This window comes from Emys orbicularis, chromosome 4 (genome assembly GCF_028017835.1).
Source record: "Emys orbicularis isolate rEmyOrb1 chromosome 4, rEmyOrb1.hap1, whole genome shotgun sequence".
Lineage (NCBI taxonomy): Eukaryota > Metazoa > Chordata > Testudines > Emydidae > Emys > Emys orbicularis.
This window is the reverse complement of record NC_088686.1, coordinates 83,795,924-83,814,760: the sequence shown is the minus strand read 5'-3', so window position 1 is coordinate 83,814,760 and position 18,837 is coordinate 83,795,924. Positions and strand designations below refer to the sequence as shown.

General features: G+C 41.5%; 1 protein-coding gene across 1 annotated transcript in view; it reads left to right on the top strand.

Annotated features, from left to right (window-relative positions):
• Positions 1–18,837, top strand: part of CD44 (CD44 molecule (IN blood group)) — a 152,641-nt gene that overhangs the window by 57,517 nt on the left and 76,287 nt on the right. Inside the window, exon 3 of the mRNA XM_065403321.1 lies at positions 2,408–2,507. Coding sequence (XP_065259393.1) covers positions 2,408–2,507 — 100 coding nt within the window. The remainder of the gene's footprint in view (positions 1–2,407; positions 2,508–18,837) is intronic.

Genomic DNA, 18,837 nt, shown 5'->3' with positions numbered 1-18,837 from the left:
AGTCCCAGGGAGATGAATTAGTGGGCAGAGGGCAGGTGAGGTGGAAAAAAGTACATACTAAATGCAATTTATCACCTGGCTCTGCCGTTTATCACATTAGGTGACATCCATGTGATAAATTGCATTTATCATGTACCTCTGACTGCCTCTCTTGAACTATGCACTAATCCATCTATGCACCTGGACTACTTATAACATTCCAAATCCCTGTACAGTCCCATACAACAATCTACCAAAGAAATATTTTCCAACCAAACCCCATGCCAGTGTGGAATTTTCCCCAAAATTACACTATTATGAGGTGCAGGACAGAAAATATTCAGTCCTAGATGAGTGACAGGTTTATGATCTGTTGTCTTGGGACCCATAGAGGCTAGAAGTGGAAGCTTTATTCCAATAGAAAGCCAAGAATTCCCATTTCCAGAGGGAAAAGGCTTTTGAGAAAGATCCTCAACCACTGTAAATTGCCATAGTTTCTATGAAGTCAATGGAACGCTCCAATTTACATCAGCTGAAGAGCTGGCTTTTTGTTTCTAACACTGGTTGGGCCTTAAAACAGTGATGTTTTATGTATAAAAACAGCTGTTTCATGTAGTTTTTTAGAGTTTTTACAACATTAGTTATATGTTTTCCTTCCAATGAGTGAAGCCAATTAGACACATAGGGCCAGATTTTTGAAAATCCCACTAGGTGTCTATATGCATCCTAGAACACCTAAACCTTTGATAATCTGGCCCATAGTCCAAAGGCAGTCTAGCTTTGCAAGTGGAGAAATACAGGATATAATACACCCACAATAGGCTATAAGCCTTTGAACAATACACATTTTCTTTTGAAACAATAAGGAGTAGAGAGGTTATTTTATTTGATACTAGTGCAACCACTGCTGGAATACTGTGACCAGTTCTGGTGTCCCCATTCAAAGAGGATGTTGATAAATTGGAGAGTGCTCAGAGAAGAGCCACGGGAATGATTAAAAGATTAGAAAACATGCCTCAACAAAGAGAAATCAATATATACACACAGTGAAATATGTTTAAAGTGTAACTTTGAAGTTGTAAGATACATAAGAAATAAAACTCTGCACGATATGAGGAAAGGCTTCCACTTTGACCATGTCCCATTAGATATTCTAGAGCTGTTGCTAAAATTGGGGCTAGCTGAGGAAGGGGCAGCCAGCCATCTTTTAGTATGATTTATTAGAAATGTTTACAAAAGCAGTCACTGCTCTCAGTAGATTCACTATGTCTGCTTTGTAAATACTCCCAGAACCTAACTTCACTCTGGATTTTCTGTTTCATATAATGGAATTAGATAATGGAAAGACCTATTAGATGATCCAGTTCATTCATTGTCTCTCACCATCCTGGCCTAATCCAGTGCTTTATAATACATTTCCTAGGGATTTGTCCAATCTAGTTTGAAAGGTGCCCCAGATTGGGACCTTCCATCACTTTCCTTTGGAGACTATTTAAGAGTGTCCTTGAACCCTCCTCTATTTGCCAATTGAGAACTTGCTGTTCCCCTGTATGTGAAAGCACTGGGTCTCCTGCTAAGTTTTACAGGCACATCCTGAAACGCAGTGTGTTGTTTCCCAAATCGCATTCAAAAGTGCAAGTCCTGAAATTTCCTTTGTTCTGTAAAGATTTAGTGTCCGTGGCTGGGAGAACCTGTGCTCTGTACTTTTCCATTGTTTATCTTATGCAAAACTAAAAATGTATATAAAAGATCTTTAATGTGTGGAACAGATGGTTCAACAGTATCAATAGTAAAATGATACAGAAACTTTAATCTCTAGGTTGCTCACTGAAATCTAGCCCTGATCAATCATAGAATCGTAGGACAGGAAGGGACCCCCGGGAGGTCTTCTAGTCCAGTCCCCTACGCTCAAGGCAGGACTAAATATTATCAATAGTGACTGAAAGCCATTGCCATCTCCTCGTTGTTAAAGGTTGATGTGTAATGGGCATTGTGGTATCTGCCCAGTGCTGAGTAAAGTGATGTTTACTTCATGTGAGCCGCCACTATAACTGACATCAGATGGGAGATGGAGGTATGGATGGACTGTGCTGCATGAACAGGACAGGGCAGGATGGTGGTAGCTTACACTTTCAGTGCCCACGTTGTACCCTCCCTTGCATAAACATTCATTGGCACCTTTCAACCTCATTAAATTAACATAAAACCCCACACTGCAATGAGTATATGCACATATAGAAAATAGAAAGTGTCATACTTTCACTGACTCTTCCATTGTCTTTTGGTAATAGTCTTTCCCCCTTACGCCATAAAAATAAGGAATCATTGGTTTCAACCCAGCTCCCAGTGAGTGTCTGATGTCTCTGACACAAAACAACCCACCATTATAACTGGCACTATTTACCTCTCTTGTTGGCGATGTCTGCAGAGAGGCCACGAATTGAATGGGCCATGGAGACTGAGCTGTACCCTCATACTTACTGCAGTGGTGGTCTCTCCAGTTCAGAACAGAAGCATGTTGGCAGAAGGTAAGTGTGAAGGAAATCTAATCTACCTGTGCTTCACCTGGACACCATACCCCTGTGCTGTCACTCTAGTGCTTTTTCACCAGTGCTAAATTCACTGGAAAATGAGGGAGAGAAAATGGAAAGAGAAAAATGTCATTTAGAAATGTTCTGAGAGTTGTAGATGCTTTGGTGGTTTTCTAAAACTCAGATATTTTATGTTCTCCTGCCTCTTATAATAAAGAGGTTTTTAAACAGGCTAAGGGAGTGGATGCTGATAAGTCAGTCAGCTAACTTGTGAGATGTTGCAGAAACTTTCCAATGAAGCAGCAGCAGCAGGGCCGCCCAGAGGATTCAGGGGGCCTGGGGCAAAACAATTTCGGGGGCCCCTTCTATAAAAAAAAGTTGCAATTCTATAGAATACTATATTCTCGTGGGGGCCCCTGCAGGGCCCGGGGCCTGGGGCAAATTGCCCCACTTGCCCCCCCTCTGGGCGGCCCTGAGAAGCAGTAATATTACACTCATGAGTAAACGTTTTGGTGCCTCTTTAAAACCCTGCTGGAGCTGCTTACTCAGTAGCTTCCCCTCATCCCCTCCCCTTGCTCTGTCTAGTTTTGTTTCATGGGTGTGACTTTTGGTTCAGCTCCCCCTCCCTGTTATGTCACTGCTTCAATTTCTTTAGAATCCGAATAAAAACTGCAGCAAACTTCAGAGCACATTGATTGCAGGCTGAACTAGGCTTTTTTGATTTGTGCACCCTTCAAGGATCTCCTTAGTTTTGGCAAAGTAACTCTGAAGAAACAATGAGCAAGTTCTTGTTGTGTGCAACTTTTGGATTATGCTTGCTGCAGCTTTGTCTAGCAGAGATACGTAAGTAGTGTATGAATGAAAAGTCTAATGTTTGCTAATAAGTTATGCTTCAGTCTGCAGCTGCTATCCAGCCAGCCAGCTAGCAGCCTGCTTGTCACACTAGCGCATTTTTGAGTAAAGTTTTATTATCTATAAGTTATTTTCCAGTGAAAATCATACCAAATTATACTTGTGCTGTTTTCTTTTTACATGCAAGAAAAAAGAGTGTATGTTAAGCACAGCTACAAATACTTGAGAAGTTAACTGTAGATCATCAAAGTTAAGTTTAAACTAAGAATTGAAGTACAATAGGCAACTGATTTTCAGCAGAGCTGTTGTAAATTAAACTGTAGAAACTGCTGTTATTTGTTTATTTTGCTATACCAATGTTGTAAAACAGACAGTTGGTGGGGGGGGAACCCAACCCTCCTGGCATACAATAGCTGTATTATTAGGTTCACACAAGCTGAACTAAAGGCTAATGAATACAGGGTTGGGATGCAAAAACTAGGACAGGCATGCTGAAAAGAAACGTAACTGCTATGAACTGTGACTGAAATCTCGAAGGGGTTTTATGGCAATGGTGCATTTTTCTGACCTATCTCTAAAGCTTTCTTTTGGGGTTAACTGGTGAGGTTTTGGAGCAAACAAAGGAGTTTGATGGAGATGAGCAAGCCGCTTTCTATACTTTTATACTGTGACTACCAATACCAGAATAAATAACTTCTTTCAGAAATAAAAGCACACAATTTTTAAAAATCTGAAAATCAGATGCCCAGGAAGACAAAATGACCTTAAAATTTGATGTGGTGCAGGCACACGGTGTTTGGGGGAAATAGCTGTGCCTTTAACAGAGTCCCATTGTAACAGAAATTGCCTTGAGTTGGTTTGGAGGGAAATGATTATCCTTCCACCTTGGTTTTCTACTAGCTAGTTCTTGGGAATCTAACAAAATCCATTTGTCATAGACCGTCACCTCAGTGCTTTTATGTTTACCTCTTGTTTACTCGAGCACCAATAAATGGCTCCAGTTGTGCAAATCTGTGAATGAGTGTGTCAGAATGAACAATTCCAGACACATCAGTGATAGCTGGAGAAGCCTTATGCATTATATTCTGAAATATTTTTCCTGTTATACTAAGTGTACATTTCATACTAAAATCAAATACTTGGATAATTCATTTAGGCTCAGGTAGAAGTCCTGGAGTGTTGTCTGAGGTATATCTGAGGTGTGGCTAGAACTTTGACTTTGACTTAGCATGTGTATATAATGTCTAATGATTAAGATGATTTGGTTATCCTTTGCTCAATTAATTTATCCTTCTATGAACTGCCAAAAGTGCCATAAAGGGTATGTCTACACTACAGGATTAATCCGAATTTATATAATTCGAATTTAGGAAACCGATTTTATAAATTCGAATGTATTCGGCCACACTAGGCACCATTAATTCGGCGGTGTGCGTCCAAGCTACCGTAGTAGCATCGATTTCCAGAGCGTTGCATTGTGGGTAGCCAATAACATCTAATTGCCAATAACATCGAATTGCGGCCACACTAACCTTAATTCGGATTAACAATACCGATTTTGACGCTACTCCTCTCGTCGAGGAGGAGTACAGAAATCGAATTAAAGGGCTCTTTAATTCGAATTAAATGGCTTCGTTGTGAGGACGGGTCAAGCGTTAATTCGAATTAAAGCAGCTAAATCCGAATTAAAGTCGTAGTGTAGACCAGGCCAAATAAACACAATCTGCACTTACTCTGGGGATAACACTTTTGCTGTGTGAGAGAGAGAGAGAAGAAAACCCCATAATCTAGTCCTCAGTGCAGTTAGGAAAAACATGTCAAGCTTCACGTATGTCGCACAGGAAAGTTTCTTTAGAGGCTTAGCAGGGTATTAGTTTATAGCTATAGTATATTTTACTTGGTATGCAGTGCATTCCAACCTGCCTTTGTAGTCATTAATGATTTTAAAACTACAGCCGATTTTTTTTATAGCGTCCTTCTTACAGTGCATCACAAAATACTAGCAGTTATATTTGGAACATATTTAAAAGAAAGGGCCTGAAGTGCAAAATTCAGATTTGGTCCCAATTTTGAATTCTTCTAAAGTTTGGAAATGTTTGAATCTGAAATTTTGGTTCAAACCGATCTCTGACACTCTAGTTTGCTTACCAGCTCTCAGTTGCAGGCTGGGTAGGTTTCACTCATTCAGTTGGGAAGTGATGATGGCAATGATTAATATTTAAGCAGAGTTAGGACTTGTTTAAACAAAGTTTTTCCTGCTTAAGAAATCCCGATTAACTCCATGAATGGATATTTTTATTGTGGAACAACAGTGTCTGCACATGGAGTTATTCAGGAAAAGCTGTTGCACTTTAAATTACCATAATCTGTGTCAACTCTTAAGTGTAGACAAGCTCTTAGAGTCAAGGCACAGGGCCTGCAAATACGGTAGCTAACGGAAAGATCAGGATCAATGGACACCGATTGCTGTCTTCAGATTAGACCCCAAGTTCTCGAGCCCAGGAGGTAGGGAAGAGGACATCCTATCTGGAGACTCCCTCCACCCCCACCACAAAACCTATATAAGCCAATGGCCTCCAAACTCTTTGCATCTAGTTGGGTAGCATAAGTGTGACTGGTGACAGAATTTGACCCTAAACTGGAAGAAGATGGAGCGGTACCAGAGATCTAAGATGCAAAGAAAAAGGAGGGCTGGGAATGTCATTGAGAGACAGAAGCAGAGTGCCCGTCTGCATAGAAGTGGTGGCCAAAGTTGCACCACAAGAGGAGGTGAAAAGAAAGGGATACTATAATTTATCAATCAGTCAAAGAGAGAAAGGGATCCTACCTGCCTTTTAGGCTATATATCTCTTATTCAAACCTGTACATAAAACAATTCAAACAAGCCCTTTGTGCTAGTTTATTTCAGGAAGGATGTAACATTGTATACCTTGGCTATTCTCCCAAAGCTCTCAGTAACTAGATTTTAATAAAGATTGTCTTGAGCTGCCATTGTCGTTTAATGGAAAGGGTACAAACCTGCCCTTAGACTCTCTGTGCCAAGCCAACAGACCACAGTTGGGGATGTACCGATGGAACGGGAGTGAGGCTTAAATGAGGATGCCTGGGGGTGGGAGAGGATGGCATCACAGTGCTGAAAACCCTTTAAGCTAAGCTCTCTTACACACATTGTGTGTTGTTGCGTGTAGTGTTGTTGAAGCAACTCATCATTTCAGCTAAGATTAAGTGAAGGATCAGAACCATATCTGAGATATGTCCTCCTCTGTGGAACTATGCCCTGCACTCTTAAGGACCTGGATTTGAAACATTATTATTATTATTGTTGCTGCTGCTATTTATATTGCACCACAAATGGACACAGCGTTCTTCAGTAGTTACTGTGTGCCAAACAATGCTCAGAATCCTTGTGCAGAAGAGTTTAGAGACCATACAGAACAATAAGGTGTAGACCAGCAAGCAGCCATTCCAGCGAGATTGCTTTGTGGAAAAGATCGGTTCTCAGGTCTATTTTCAAGGAGCAAAGGGAAGTGGGTTGTTGTCCTTACTTGGATAATTGCAAAGATGTTTCAAATGTAAAGGGAAGCATGGAAGACACCAAGAAGGTGAAATGGGGATGAAGGGAGTAGTCAAGAGGGACGCTTGGATGACATGTAAGGAGTATTGTAAAAGGTGACTATGGACCGAGAGATAGGGTGGAGATATGGAGCTCTCTGAATGAGAAGAGAAGTCTGACATTTATTTATATGGGAAGAATAGAGGAAACTAGTGCGGAGGTAGAAATGGTCAGAAAAGCAGTAAAATAAGAGGGATGAGAAGTAGAGTCCAGAGAGAAGAGAGGTTGCAGTAATACAGCTGGGTTATAGCTAGAGCATAGTCTACAGATTTGACAGTAGGGTTAAAGAGAAAGAAATACATGTTGTAGACAGGGCCGGCTCCAGGCACCAGCTTAACAAGCAGGTGCTTGGGGCGGCCAAGGGAGAGGGGCGGCACCTGCGGCAATTCGGGGGCGGCAGGTCCCTCACTCCCTCTAGGAGCGAAGGACCTGCCGCTGAACTGCCGCCGCCGATCGCGGCTTTTTGTTTTTGTTTTTTTTCCCAATTGCTGCGGCCGATCGCGATGGCGGCTTTTTTTTTTTTTTTTTTTTGCTTGGGGCGGCACAAATGCTGGAGCCGGCCCTCGTTGTAGACGCTGTAGAGCAGAGGTGGCCAACCTGTGGCTCCGGAGCCACATGTGGCTCTTCAGAAGTTAATATGCGGCTCCTTGTATAGGCATGGACTCCGGGGCTGGAGCTACAAGCTCCAACTTTCCAATGGGCCTCGGGGTGTTCACTGCTCAACCCCTGGCTCTGCCACAGGCCCTGTGAGGGGAAGGCGCTGATCAGTGGAGCTGCCGGTGGGCGGGAGGTGCTGGGAGTGGGGGGGGGAGCTGGTGGGGGGGGAGCTGATGGGGGGGCTGCTGATGTATTACTGTGGCTCTTTGGCAATGTACATTGATAAATTCTGGCTCCTTCTCAGGCTCAGGTTGGCAACCCCTGCTGTAGAGGATTTGGTGAAGGTCTGGATATGAGCAGATTCATAGGCAAAAATTAGGTAGAAGAAAATGGTAGTGTTGCCAGAAAAGAGATGGTTTGATGGAAACATAGTTTAGTTTTGAACATATTAAGCTTCAGGAAACATCAGAGAAAGAGGCAGACTAAACAGATGTGGGGAAAAGTAATCGTCAGCAGAGAAGTGATGCCCATGGTTTTGAAAAAGATGGAATCTACAGGGACAAGGACTCTGGGGGATTCTGACAGTTTTTTAGCAGCCCTTTTCCATTCCAACTACTGTACTCTTGTATATTCGGTGTTTCTGGCTGTGAGAGTGAATGATCCTTTCAAAATACAGAGTAAGAATTGGGTAAAGGAAATCTATACCTTAAACACTTGCGTTTCTATCTATCTATCTATCTATCTATCTATCTATCTATCTATCTATCTATCTATCTATCTATCTATCTATCTATCTATCTATCTATCTATCTATCTATATTTAACCTAGACATCCATTTTAATTGCTTTATACATGTCCATAATTGAATTTGCATAATTACCTACTGTGTAATGTAATTTGACAGAGAGGATAATAATGGAACAGGCACTGCCCACTGTAATATTCTTTCCTAAATTTAAAAAGAATGCAACAGTGCATTGGCCCGACAAATCAATACCAGTAAAAGTTTGGATTGGATACAAGAAACAGTGGAGTTCCTTATTGTGGCCTTGATCAAGCAGTCACATTATCTATATAGTGCCTTTAATGGCAGCAATAGCCTACAATTCTCAAAGCTCAGTGCTGCCGGTCTGAAAAATAGTTCAGATATAAGTGCTACAAATCTCTTAACTCCAGTTAGTAAACAAGAACAGATAGTAGATAATGTTTTTACCCCTCAGCTCATAGAGAGCCGAGATACTCGTGTCTATTTTAACACTAGAATTCATGTAGTAGATCCATTTAGAGTGACCAGATGTCCCGTTTTTAAAGGGACAGTCCCGTTTTGGGGGAATTTTTCTTATATAGGCGCCTATTACCCTCCACCCCTGTCCCGTTTTTTCACAGTTGCTATCTGGTCACTCTAGATCCACTGAAGTTTAAATTTCATCTTGAAAGTCAAAAGTCAGGGTTGGATTATTAACAGGAATTGGAGAGATATGGAGTTTTTCATCACTAGCTCCCTGTTTTAAAAGGGGCCATCATTAGTACCTGGTATAACTCAGTCTCCTGTCCACTAATTTTTTGCCTTTAATCACAAAACCATCCTTCTTCCCTAATAAATTTGGTGGTTTTCAGGCCATTCTTTATGGATTACTGGCAATTGACATCACCAATCTTTTTGGTGTAATTGATAATCATTTCTCAGGCAAATCCAGCACTTCACTGGGCTGTTAAATCACAATTGCCTGTCACTCATAAAGAAGCAATAATCCCTGCAAAGAAAGCCTTACCCCCGCCATTAAGTTGGTATGTAATTTATAATGGCTACCGTGGCTGTTGTTACAATCTCAGTAGCAAAGCAGTGAGTGTCAAATCTAAGTGCTTGTCAGTTCCTTACCCTTCAAACCACAAACGGTCTCCCCTGCAGTGGTATCAGCTATAACAGTAACAGCTGGCTGTGATTTTCCTGTGCCTGCTGGAGCTGACCCCACCCAAAGCATGAAAGGGGAATTTCCACATATGAATGAATCAGAGAAGAGTAACAAGAAATGACACAGAGAAGGGGGTTTCTTAGAGGAGCTTCTCTCTCAAATTGAAACTCCAGCTAATTCCAATGCATTTGGTTGATGTGTAGTTCCATGACTTGGTTTCCCTTCTAATGATGTCTGCATCAGTATTTAGAGTCTGTGGGTAGTATTAACAAGGGAATTGAACTCTCTTATGCACCCAAGAGATGCAAATCATATCTCTGGGGTTTTCCAGTCAGCCTGCATTACAACCCCAGTTATGTTGTACAATGCAATGCAACTTATTTGTGTACAACATCCTTTATCCACTGTGTCACAAAGGAAAAAAGATGGGATCAAAACAAGTTAAAAGGCAGGTGTCATTTAATTATTCACACTGAAGCTGAAGCAATCACACCAATTCGAAGTAAAAATCACAGGGAAGACCTGAATTTTTAATATATCCACAGCTGGAAAGTATATAGGTTGGTTTTTTTTTTTACTCATGACTGAGCTCATCTCAGTAGGCTTGGAATCTCTGTGATCATTGGAACCCCATGCACTACCAAACCACTGTTGCACACTGAAACACTGTGCTGTGTGTTTGCAAAAATAATATCAGGCTGTGGTAAAACTTCCATCTCTGTTGTTGCAAATAAAGCTGTTCGAAGAGCAGCTTACGATGGGTATATAAGAGGATACCACTGTGCAGGCTGACAGCTGACTTGGAAAAGAATATTAAACAGTAGTAGTCAACTACACCAGTGGTTCTCAACCAGAGGTGTGTGTACCCCTGGTGGGTATGCAGAGGTCTTCCAGGGGTACACACACCTCATCTAGATCAGTGTTTCTCAACCTGGGAAGGTTGTGGGATGGGTTTGGGGTGGGGGAGGGGGTTGCAAGTGCAGGCTGACGTTAGCGGGTGGAAAGCAGGGCAATTGTCTATGGCCCCATGCTACAGGGGGCCCTGTTAAACTAAGTTACATGCTTCAGCCCTGGGTGGCAGGGCTCGGGCTTCAGACTCCTGAAAGGTTTACAGTAGTCTGGAAAGGTTGAGAACCACTGAACTACACCATTAATGTCTGGTTTTGTAAATATTAAAATTGCCTCAGATGCAGAATAAATTACAGTCAAGTGCCTTTTATAACATTGTTTTTGGAGACGGGTATATGTTTCACTTTGGGGAGCTGCTGACTGAGTGGACCCCAATGGGAAATGCATTCTTGCTACTGGATTTCTATGGAGTATTTTTGTGTTATTGGATGGGTGCCTTTAAATCAATAGGGTGTGGCATGTGTGGGTAGATGTGCTAAGTATGTTCCTTCAGTGTATTCCCATTCAGCAGTGAGATATTTCCAGGCACATGGGGATGCTTAGAATGTGACCTGTAATTGAATAGAACCCTGATATCCTTTTTGTGAATGTAATGATAATAATGTTTAGGGCTTTTCATCTGCAGATCTCAAAGCACTTTACCCAGATGGGTAAGCATTAATAGCCATCATTTGCCAATGGGAACATTGTGATTACAGAGAGGTGAAGTGACATGGCGACTCAGTGTCGGTCAGGAACAGAGCCCAAGTCTCCTGACTCACATTCCAGGCCTCCACCTACTAGATGAAGTTGCCATATTGGGAATATGAATGGTTAACAGGGTGGGTTCAAGGGAAAGTGTCATTATGCAACTTGTAGAGGGAAACAATTCATTAATAGTGAACACAGCTAAGGTGTGGCCTGGTTGCCTTTCCCTTTCATCTTCCTTTCCCATTTCACTTTCACTCACTTTCCTATTCCTCCTCATCCTCTTCCCATTAGATAGCTACTGTTAATTTTTCTGTCCCTTCCCTTTCTCTTGATTTACCTGGCCAGTTATGGAATATATAGAGTACTTTAATGTTCCTGTGTTTTGCTGAAGCTTCTTCAACTTTTCAATAACTGTTTTTCTTATTCACCATTCATTAATGTTTCTTATGCATGAACTGTAATTATAGGAATAAAGAAAATATTTTTAACAGGGAAAAAGAAACTATATAGATTGTGAAGTCAATTCAGATTAATTTCCTCTGCAGCAAATTTGTAAAAAAACACACTTTGAATGAAGCTTTTGTCCCTTCTGTTGACATTGCTGTCCAATTTCCTGTTTCATTGCATAAATGATACCTGCACATAATCCTAAAACCTTTCAGCTATTACCATTTGCCATCATTTGATTTTTCTTAAGCAGAAGTGGACCCAGGTTGCAGTTTCCTAAAAGTGTTCAGATCCAAGGTTTTGATTCAGATTTGTCATTTTTCTTAACTAGGGATGTTCAAAACTATTTGGACAAAATAAGAGCGGACCCAAACCTTTGCCCCAAATTGATGTTAAAAAAATCAGTCTTAAAATTGATTTAAAATAAATTTTAAAATCATTTATGGTTTTTTATTTTTCATTCTAGTCCAGATGACAATTCCTAGAATGTTACAATGTAGCAGATACTTATATTGTTTGGTACTCAAGGATTTTCATGGGTAAATGACATTAAAATATCCATGCCTCCCTAAGCAGATTAAAAATTGCAAACCTTGTCCCTCCTAGACTGCAGACCAGCATTGCACGGGCCTCATTATTCTCAGTTTGCGGAAACATCTATCTTTAACGTTCATTGCTTCTTCAGAGTAACTTGCAGCTGCAGTTGGTATTCCGTTTAACCAATTGCTTTGTATGTGATGATCCCAGAAGTCTGCTTCCTTTACATTTCTTGTTTCCATCATCTTCATTAGGTTTTCCTGTTTTGTTCATTTTCCCTCTCTCTGGTATCTGGCTGAAGCAATCTGATAGACTCTGTAGGTTCCTATCTGTCTAAATAAGTAACAGAGGGTTAAATCCAATTTATCTAAATTTGGTCAGTACTCTAGTCATCTTCAGAAGAAATAAAAATCTAGCTCACCAATTGCTCTCAAGAAATAGGCCTTGGTGGACACTTGAATGAAAGGAAACTTTACAGGAGCAAATATGTTCTGGTTCTGGACTATATTTTTGTCCCACACAACAAATATTTCTGTTCCTTTTAATTTCAGCCATCCTTTCCATGTAGCTCTGACTTGCGTCCCTGTGTTTTTAACCATACCAGTGTCATTCTGGGATCCTGGCTCCCAGTGCTTTCATGAGAATGGTACTAATGAAATGTCTGTCTGCCAGGGCAAGAAAGATCAGAGTCGTTCTGGACACCTTTGGAGATAAGTGAAATCTGAACACTTTCAATTTTAGTGAAGGATAAAAGATCCTTGCGTGAAATAAATTCTTCAATCTCTGACTTCATATGTGCTACCAAACTGTAATGATGCCTCTCTTCATAGCCAGGGCTCAGCCATTTCATTTTCTAACCTGCAGGGAATAACTTTCTGGAAGTTACAATTAACCACCCGAGGAGTGCAGTGACCCTTTCAGGTGAAAAGACATCCAATGCTGTTGAAGAAGAAATCCTTGCCCTCTAGAGCAGCGATGCTCAGTCTTAATGAGCTGGAGAGCCACTTGCTCATTGAGTGGAGAAACAATCACAGCAGAACATCCTTTGTGCTTTTGTGATGTGTGTGTTGACAGCATCATCCTGCACTGAATCCAGCATCATGATGACAATAATGGAATCCTCTGTCAGCATGTTGCACCACACTGATTTTTGTATCTCCCCGCAGTTCTCTCTTTTCCCTGTAGCCCCATTCCCTCTATGCTTGGTGGGATGGGAGATAATCCTAGCATCTCTGATCTATTTTCTTAGTGTGTTCCCCACCTAACAAGCTTGAGACGTGTTGTGTAGCAGTAATATGAGTCGTGTGCTCCATGAGACCAGGCAGAGTCAGAGGAATGCCACACAGATCTAAGGATTCCAGGAGAGCTGCATGGAGGGCCCTACAGAGACACATGCAGCTGTTGGGCCACACATGGAGTATCACTGCTATTAAGTCTCTTCACAGCATCCCAGGGCTACTGAATGTAGCAGACCATTCTCTTTTTCTAGTCTGGAACGATTCAGTATATGGATTGAGGCAGAAGGCCTGCTCCACTTCCGTCCATGAAGAGGCATGCTCCAGGACTTAGAGGTTGTCCACATTCAATATGTTTATAACAGAGTGAGAGAGACTGTGTCCAGTTTGCAGCTGTCTCATTAGTGGTTTTGTTCTCTATTAACCTTTGACTGAGAGAACAGTTTTACCTATACAGTTCATACCACAGGGGGTTGGGGTTTCCTTTTTGAACAAAGTCTTTGTTACATTCAATGAGTATTCACTTGGAGTCAGCGCTGTAGTGGTAATTGTCGATGAGAGTGTACCGTACATACATGTACTACAATGGAGCATTGTGCTGCCATGATCTAGTGGCAATCCCAATGATCTTCAAGCACAGCATCTCTTCTTTTGCAAACCATTGCATCTCACAGCAACCGTCCCTCACTGTGCAAGCAATTAGGAAACTGGAATCCATGTTTCTGTCTACTTATACATTATTACGGTGCCTGTCAATATAGAATATAAGCAAGAGCGGCTTTCCCAGCTGCTGCTAAGTGGGCACACACTTGCTTCAAACATATAGAATGGCCACACACAATCCAAGACACTGTTGTGTTGATATGGGAATGCTTTGGGCTCAACAAGGGATAAGTTAATGTTAACGTCATACATCATACAACAATATTTGCTGATATTGCCAAATAGATTCATCTAACCATATCTCCCAAGGTAAATGGGCCGGAGAGCTCTAGCAGTGTGCTAATAAAAGAGCTGATGGTGAACTAACACACCCTCAGTATATCCTATTACACCCAGAAAATGTAAACTGTACACTAAGATGTGCATGATATGTTCTTAGCTACACCTGTCTCAACCCTCCCTGGAACTATACAGCTGAAGGAAAAACTCAGATGCCTGTACTTTCTCCAATCTGGAGTCGGCATTTGGATGTTTCCTTTTTTTTCTAGCACTATAAGTGGTTCTGTGTAACTGTTACATCACTTGAGCTAGAAGGGAAACTCTGACACAATAGCAGGGTGGGGACCATGCTGTAGGTGAATAAAGTACCAAGGAGCTTGGAATTTCATCATTTAAGTATATGCATATCATTATGTAACACAACACAGATGAGCCTAGACAACGAGAAGCAAATGAATTAAACTGCTGAAGGATGGCACATCATAATACTTCTCTCTCTCTCTATATATATATAATGGCTTTCTATCAGTAGAACTCAAAATACTTCACAAAGCAGATCAGTATCATGATCACCATTTTACAGGTGGGGAGACAGAGGCACAGAGAGGGGAAGTGACTTGCCCAAGGTCACCCAGCAGGCCAGTGTCAGAGCCAGGAATAGGACCCAGGTCTCCTGAGTCCCAATCTAGTGCTTTATCCACTTGACCTACTTCTTTTGCCTGTTTTCACAGAGGACAACAGTTATGAATTCATATAGCAGCTGTTTCAGAAATATGAGAAGGCCGTGAGCGAACCTCCTCCTAATGCTGTAGAAGTCAACAATAGCGCATAGGGCCAGGGATGTTTTCTGGAATATGGTGTCTTAAAAAAAATTCAAACTAGGAAGGAATCAAGGAAAAAGATCTATATTAAATAGATCTATATAACCTATCCTTGGCCTGATTATGCAACCCTTACTGATTTCAGTGGGACTACTCAGGTGAGTAAGTGCCCACCAATGTAAGTAATTTTTTTGCAAAATCAAGGGAAGTGCAAGCCGACATTCAGAAGCAACCCTACAATTACAGACCAGCACTTGAAGTGTTAGCAATATCAGCCAGCTAAGTTATTAACAGACTTTATCACTCACACTGTGGGAGTTCAGATTAAGCTCAGTTTATCAGCATTGCAGCACACGCTCATTTACCCACTGACTCACACAGGAAGTTCAGGTTGAACTTCTGCAAGATGATTCATTAACCCCTGAACAACACTTTTTTTTTTTACCAAGAGAAAGGAATATACTCAAGACAAACAACCCCCTACAAACAACAATAACCATGGTAACACATGACTATGCCAAGGTGAGACAAGGTGAGACAAGGTGGAGTTGGTGAGGTAATATCTTTTATTGGACCACCTTCCGTTGGTGAAAGAGACAAGCTTTTGAGCTTACACAAAGTTCTTCCTTCACTCTTTAACATACTGGTTTGGTGCATGAAGTTGATGAATGCCCATTTAGTATCTTCCACTCTTGCAGACTAGAGTTAGAGTCACCTTGATTAGGAATTTTTTCAGGCATCGCCACTAATAAGCAATTGTCTGAGACAGACTTTCAACATGTGCCATTTCCTGGTGGATAGACAAATCTTTCCCATCTACAGTTACTGATCTTGGATCCTCTGGATTGATTGTTGTACTCTGAATTAGCTGTTTCTGTAGTTCCGACAAGATGTCTCTAGTTTCTGTGAAGAACTTGCCCTTGCTTTGCAAGACCCTGACAGGATCTTGTCACTTCCCTTTTCAAACTCCTTCACTGACTTCCTCTCCCCTTCAGCATCAACGTGAAACTTCTTGTCCTCACCTTTGAACCTTTATAACTGTGTCTGACTGCGCTCTGCTCAGTTCCTCCTTCCCCCCCAAATCTCTTGAGTCCATCTAAACCTCTCACCTAACGACTCCCTTCCTTGACTTACTTTTAACTTCATGCTTTTTTCCTATTTCATCCTTGTTTACTTCTGGAATGCCTTCCCTCTCCTCACCTTCCAAGTGATAATCCTCTCTTCCTTCAAATCTCTACTGAAAACACACCTTGTTTGTAGGGTGACCAGACAGCAAGTGTGAAAAATCAGGACAGGGGTGGTGGTGGTGGTGGGGGTAATAGGAGCCTATATAAGGCTAGGTCTACACTGCAGCGGGGTTCCGACCTAAGATACGCAACTTCAGCTACGTGAATACCGTAGCTGAAGTTGCGTATTTTAGGTCGGCTTACCTAGCGGTGAGGACGCGGGAAAGTCGACCGCTGCCGCGCTGCCGCCGACTCCGCTGCCGCCTCCTGCCGAGGTGGATTTCCGGAGTCGACGGCAGAGCGATCAGGGATCGATTTTACCGCGTCTTCACTAGACGCGGTAAGTCGATCCCCGAAAAACCGATTGCTACCCGCCGGATCGGCGGGTAGTGAAGACAAAGCCTAAGAAAAAACCCAAAAATCGGGACTGTCCCTATAAAATCGGGACATCTGGTCACCCTACTTGTTTGCAATAGCCTATCAGGAGGATCAGTTTGCTTTGAGCAAACCCCCCCCCCCCCCCACCTTCTGCTCCCTCAGTATCTGAAACCTATTTTTTGTCTCATTTGAACGCTGGTCTCTTGATCTCAGCTTATCTTTTGTATTGCATTGAGCACATTGTTAGCACTCACTAAATGACAAACTATAATAACGGCTGGTCCAAGATCAATTACTTTGTTTGCCCATTGGCCATTCTGAACTCACATTTCTGTCAATGGTCACCATTCAGGAACCCCTGTCAGTGGTTGGGGTTGAATTTTCTTGCAACACTCATTCTGTTGACCAGAAGAAACAAGCTTAAGAATGATACATACAGTAATCAAACATTTTTATTTGGAATAAGAGTGCTGCTGGTGACTTGCCACTCTGATGGTATGTTGCTCTGTAGCTGAGGATTGCTACATGTAGGTTTATTAACATCTGGTGATTTTCTTAATGAAGTTTTTTATTCCTGATTCAGCTAATCTATTTAATTATTTAACAGTTGAGAAGAAGGGGTGAGTATCAACAGAGAGGAAATTACTTTTTGTAGTGCTAACGAGGCCAATTCAGTCATGGTGCTAACAGTGCTAACAGTGGCCCATTCTCAACAGGTTTCAGAGTAGCAGCCGTGTTAGTCTGTATCCGCAAAAAGAACAGGAGTACTTGTGGCACCTTAGAGACTAACAAATTTATTTGAGCGAAGAAGTGGGATGTAGCCCACGAAAGCTTATGCTCAAATAAATTTGTTAGTCTCTAAGGTGCCACAAGTACTCCTGTTTTTTTTCCATTCTCAACAGATACTCACCCCTTCTTGTCAACTGTTGGGAATGGGCCACATCCTCCCTGATTGAATTGGCCTTGTTAGCACTGACCCCCCACTTGGTAAGGCCTCCCATCTTTTCATGTGCTGTATATTTATACCTGCTTACTGTATTTTCCACTCCATGCATCTGATGAAGTGTGTTATAGCCCACGAAAGCTTATGCCCAAATAAATTTGTTAGTCTCTAAGGTGCCACAAGGATTCTTCGTTGTTTTTAGATGAAATTGGTTGATCCTAGCACTTCCATGGGATAACAGTGGTTCTCTGTTTGCTGATTCCTATTTTTGAAGCAAATAGTACATACTCTTGCAATAGTTTCAGTGTTTGTTTACATTTGTACATGGTCAAAACAAAATTTCCTGTGCTCTCCTGGATATTTCAATGCCAATGTCCTTCATGGACAAGCATTTCCCAACATTTAAGCAGAATATTGTCATCCTAGATAATTCTTCAGGATATGAAGAGTCAGGGAGGGTAGCACTTTGTTACTACAGCAATTCCTGATTACTTTGATCCATGTTTAAAACATGGATTGCATCAGTCTTAGTTCTCTTTTTTCACTTCCACATTAGCTGAGAATCTTGACTTAATTTCCCTTTCAGTTGGCAAGAAGTCAATTTAACTTAAAATATTGGAAAAATTAATAAAGTTTAAAAAAATTGTATAATTATGCCTGCATATTGTAGATGGGCAGAGGGTGTGACGGGGCTCTGTACTACTACAGCAAACCTGTACTGGTGTAGGGTCCCACAAGAATTTTTCCACTGACCTCAGTGAACTCTGGATGAGGCCTTTTATTCATCAAATTGAGCTGATACACATTATGTGAGTTTGTTTACTCTGCAATGCCTTTTTCTGTGACTTTCTATAATTTTAGGTCCATCAAAACCACCTGAAGTCAAATCAAGTCTTTTAAGCTCCTGAAAACCAAGTTTGTTTTAAAGCACTTCTATAGTTAGTTTCATGCTCCATCAGCAGGCAACACTGAAACGTGTATTTCATATGTTTCATTTTTAAGTGGTATGCAGAAGAAGTGAGCTGTAGCCCACGAAAGCTTATGCTGAAATACATTTGTTAGTCTCTAAGGTGCCACAAGTACTCCTGTTCTTTTTAGTGTGCTTCCAGTTGACCTAAAGAAATATCATTGTTTCCTTCCCCAAATTGGAAATGTTCACATGACTCAGCACCTCAAATATCTTGGCTTGTTGTGGTGAGAAGCAGCTTGACTTTCAGCCCAGG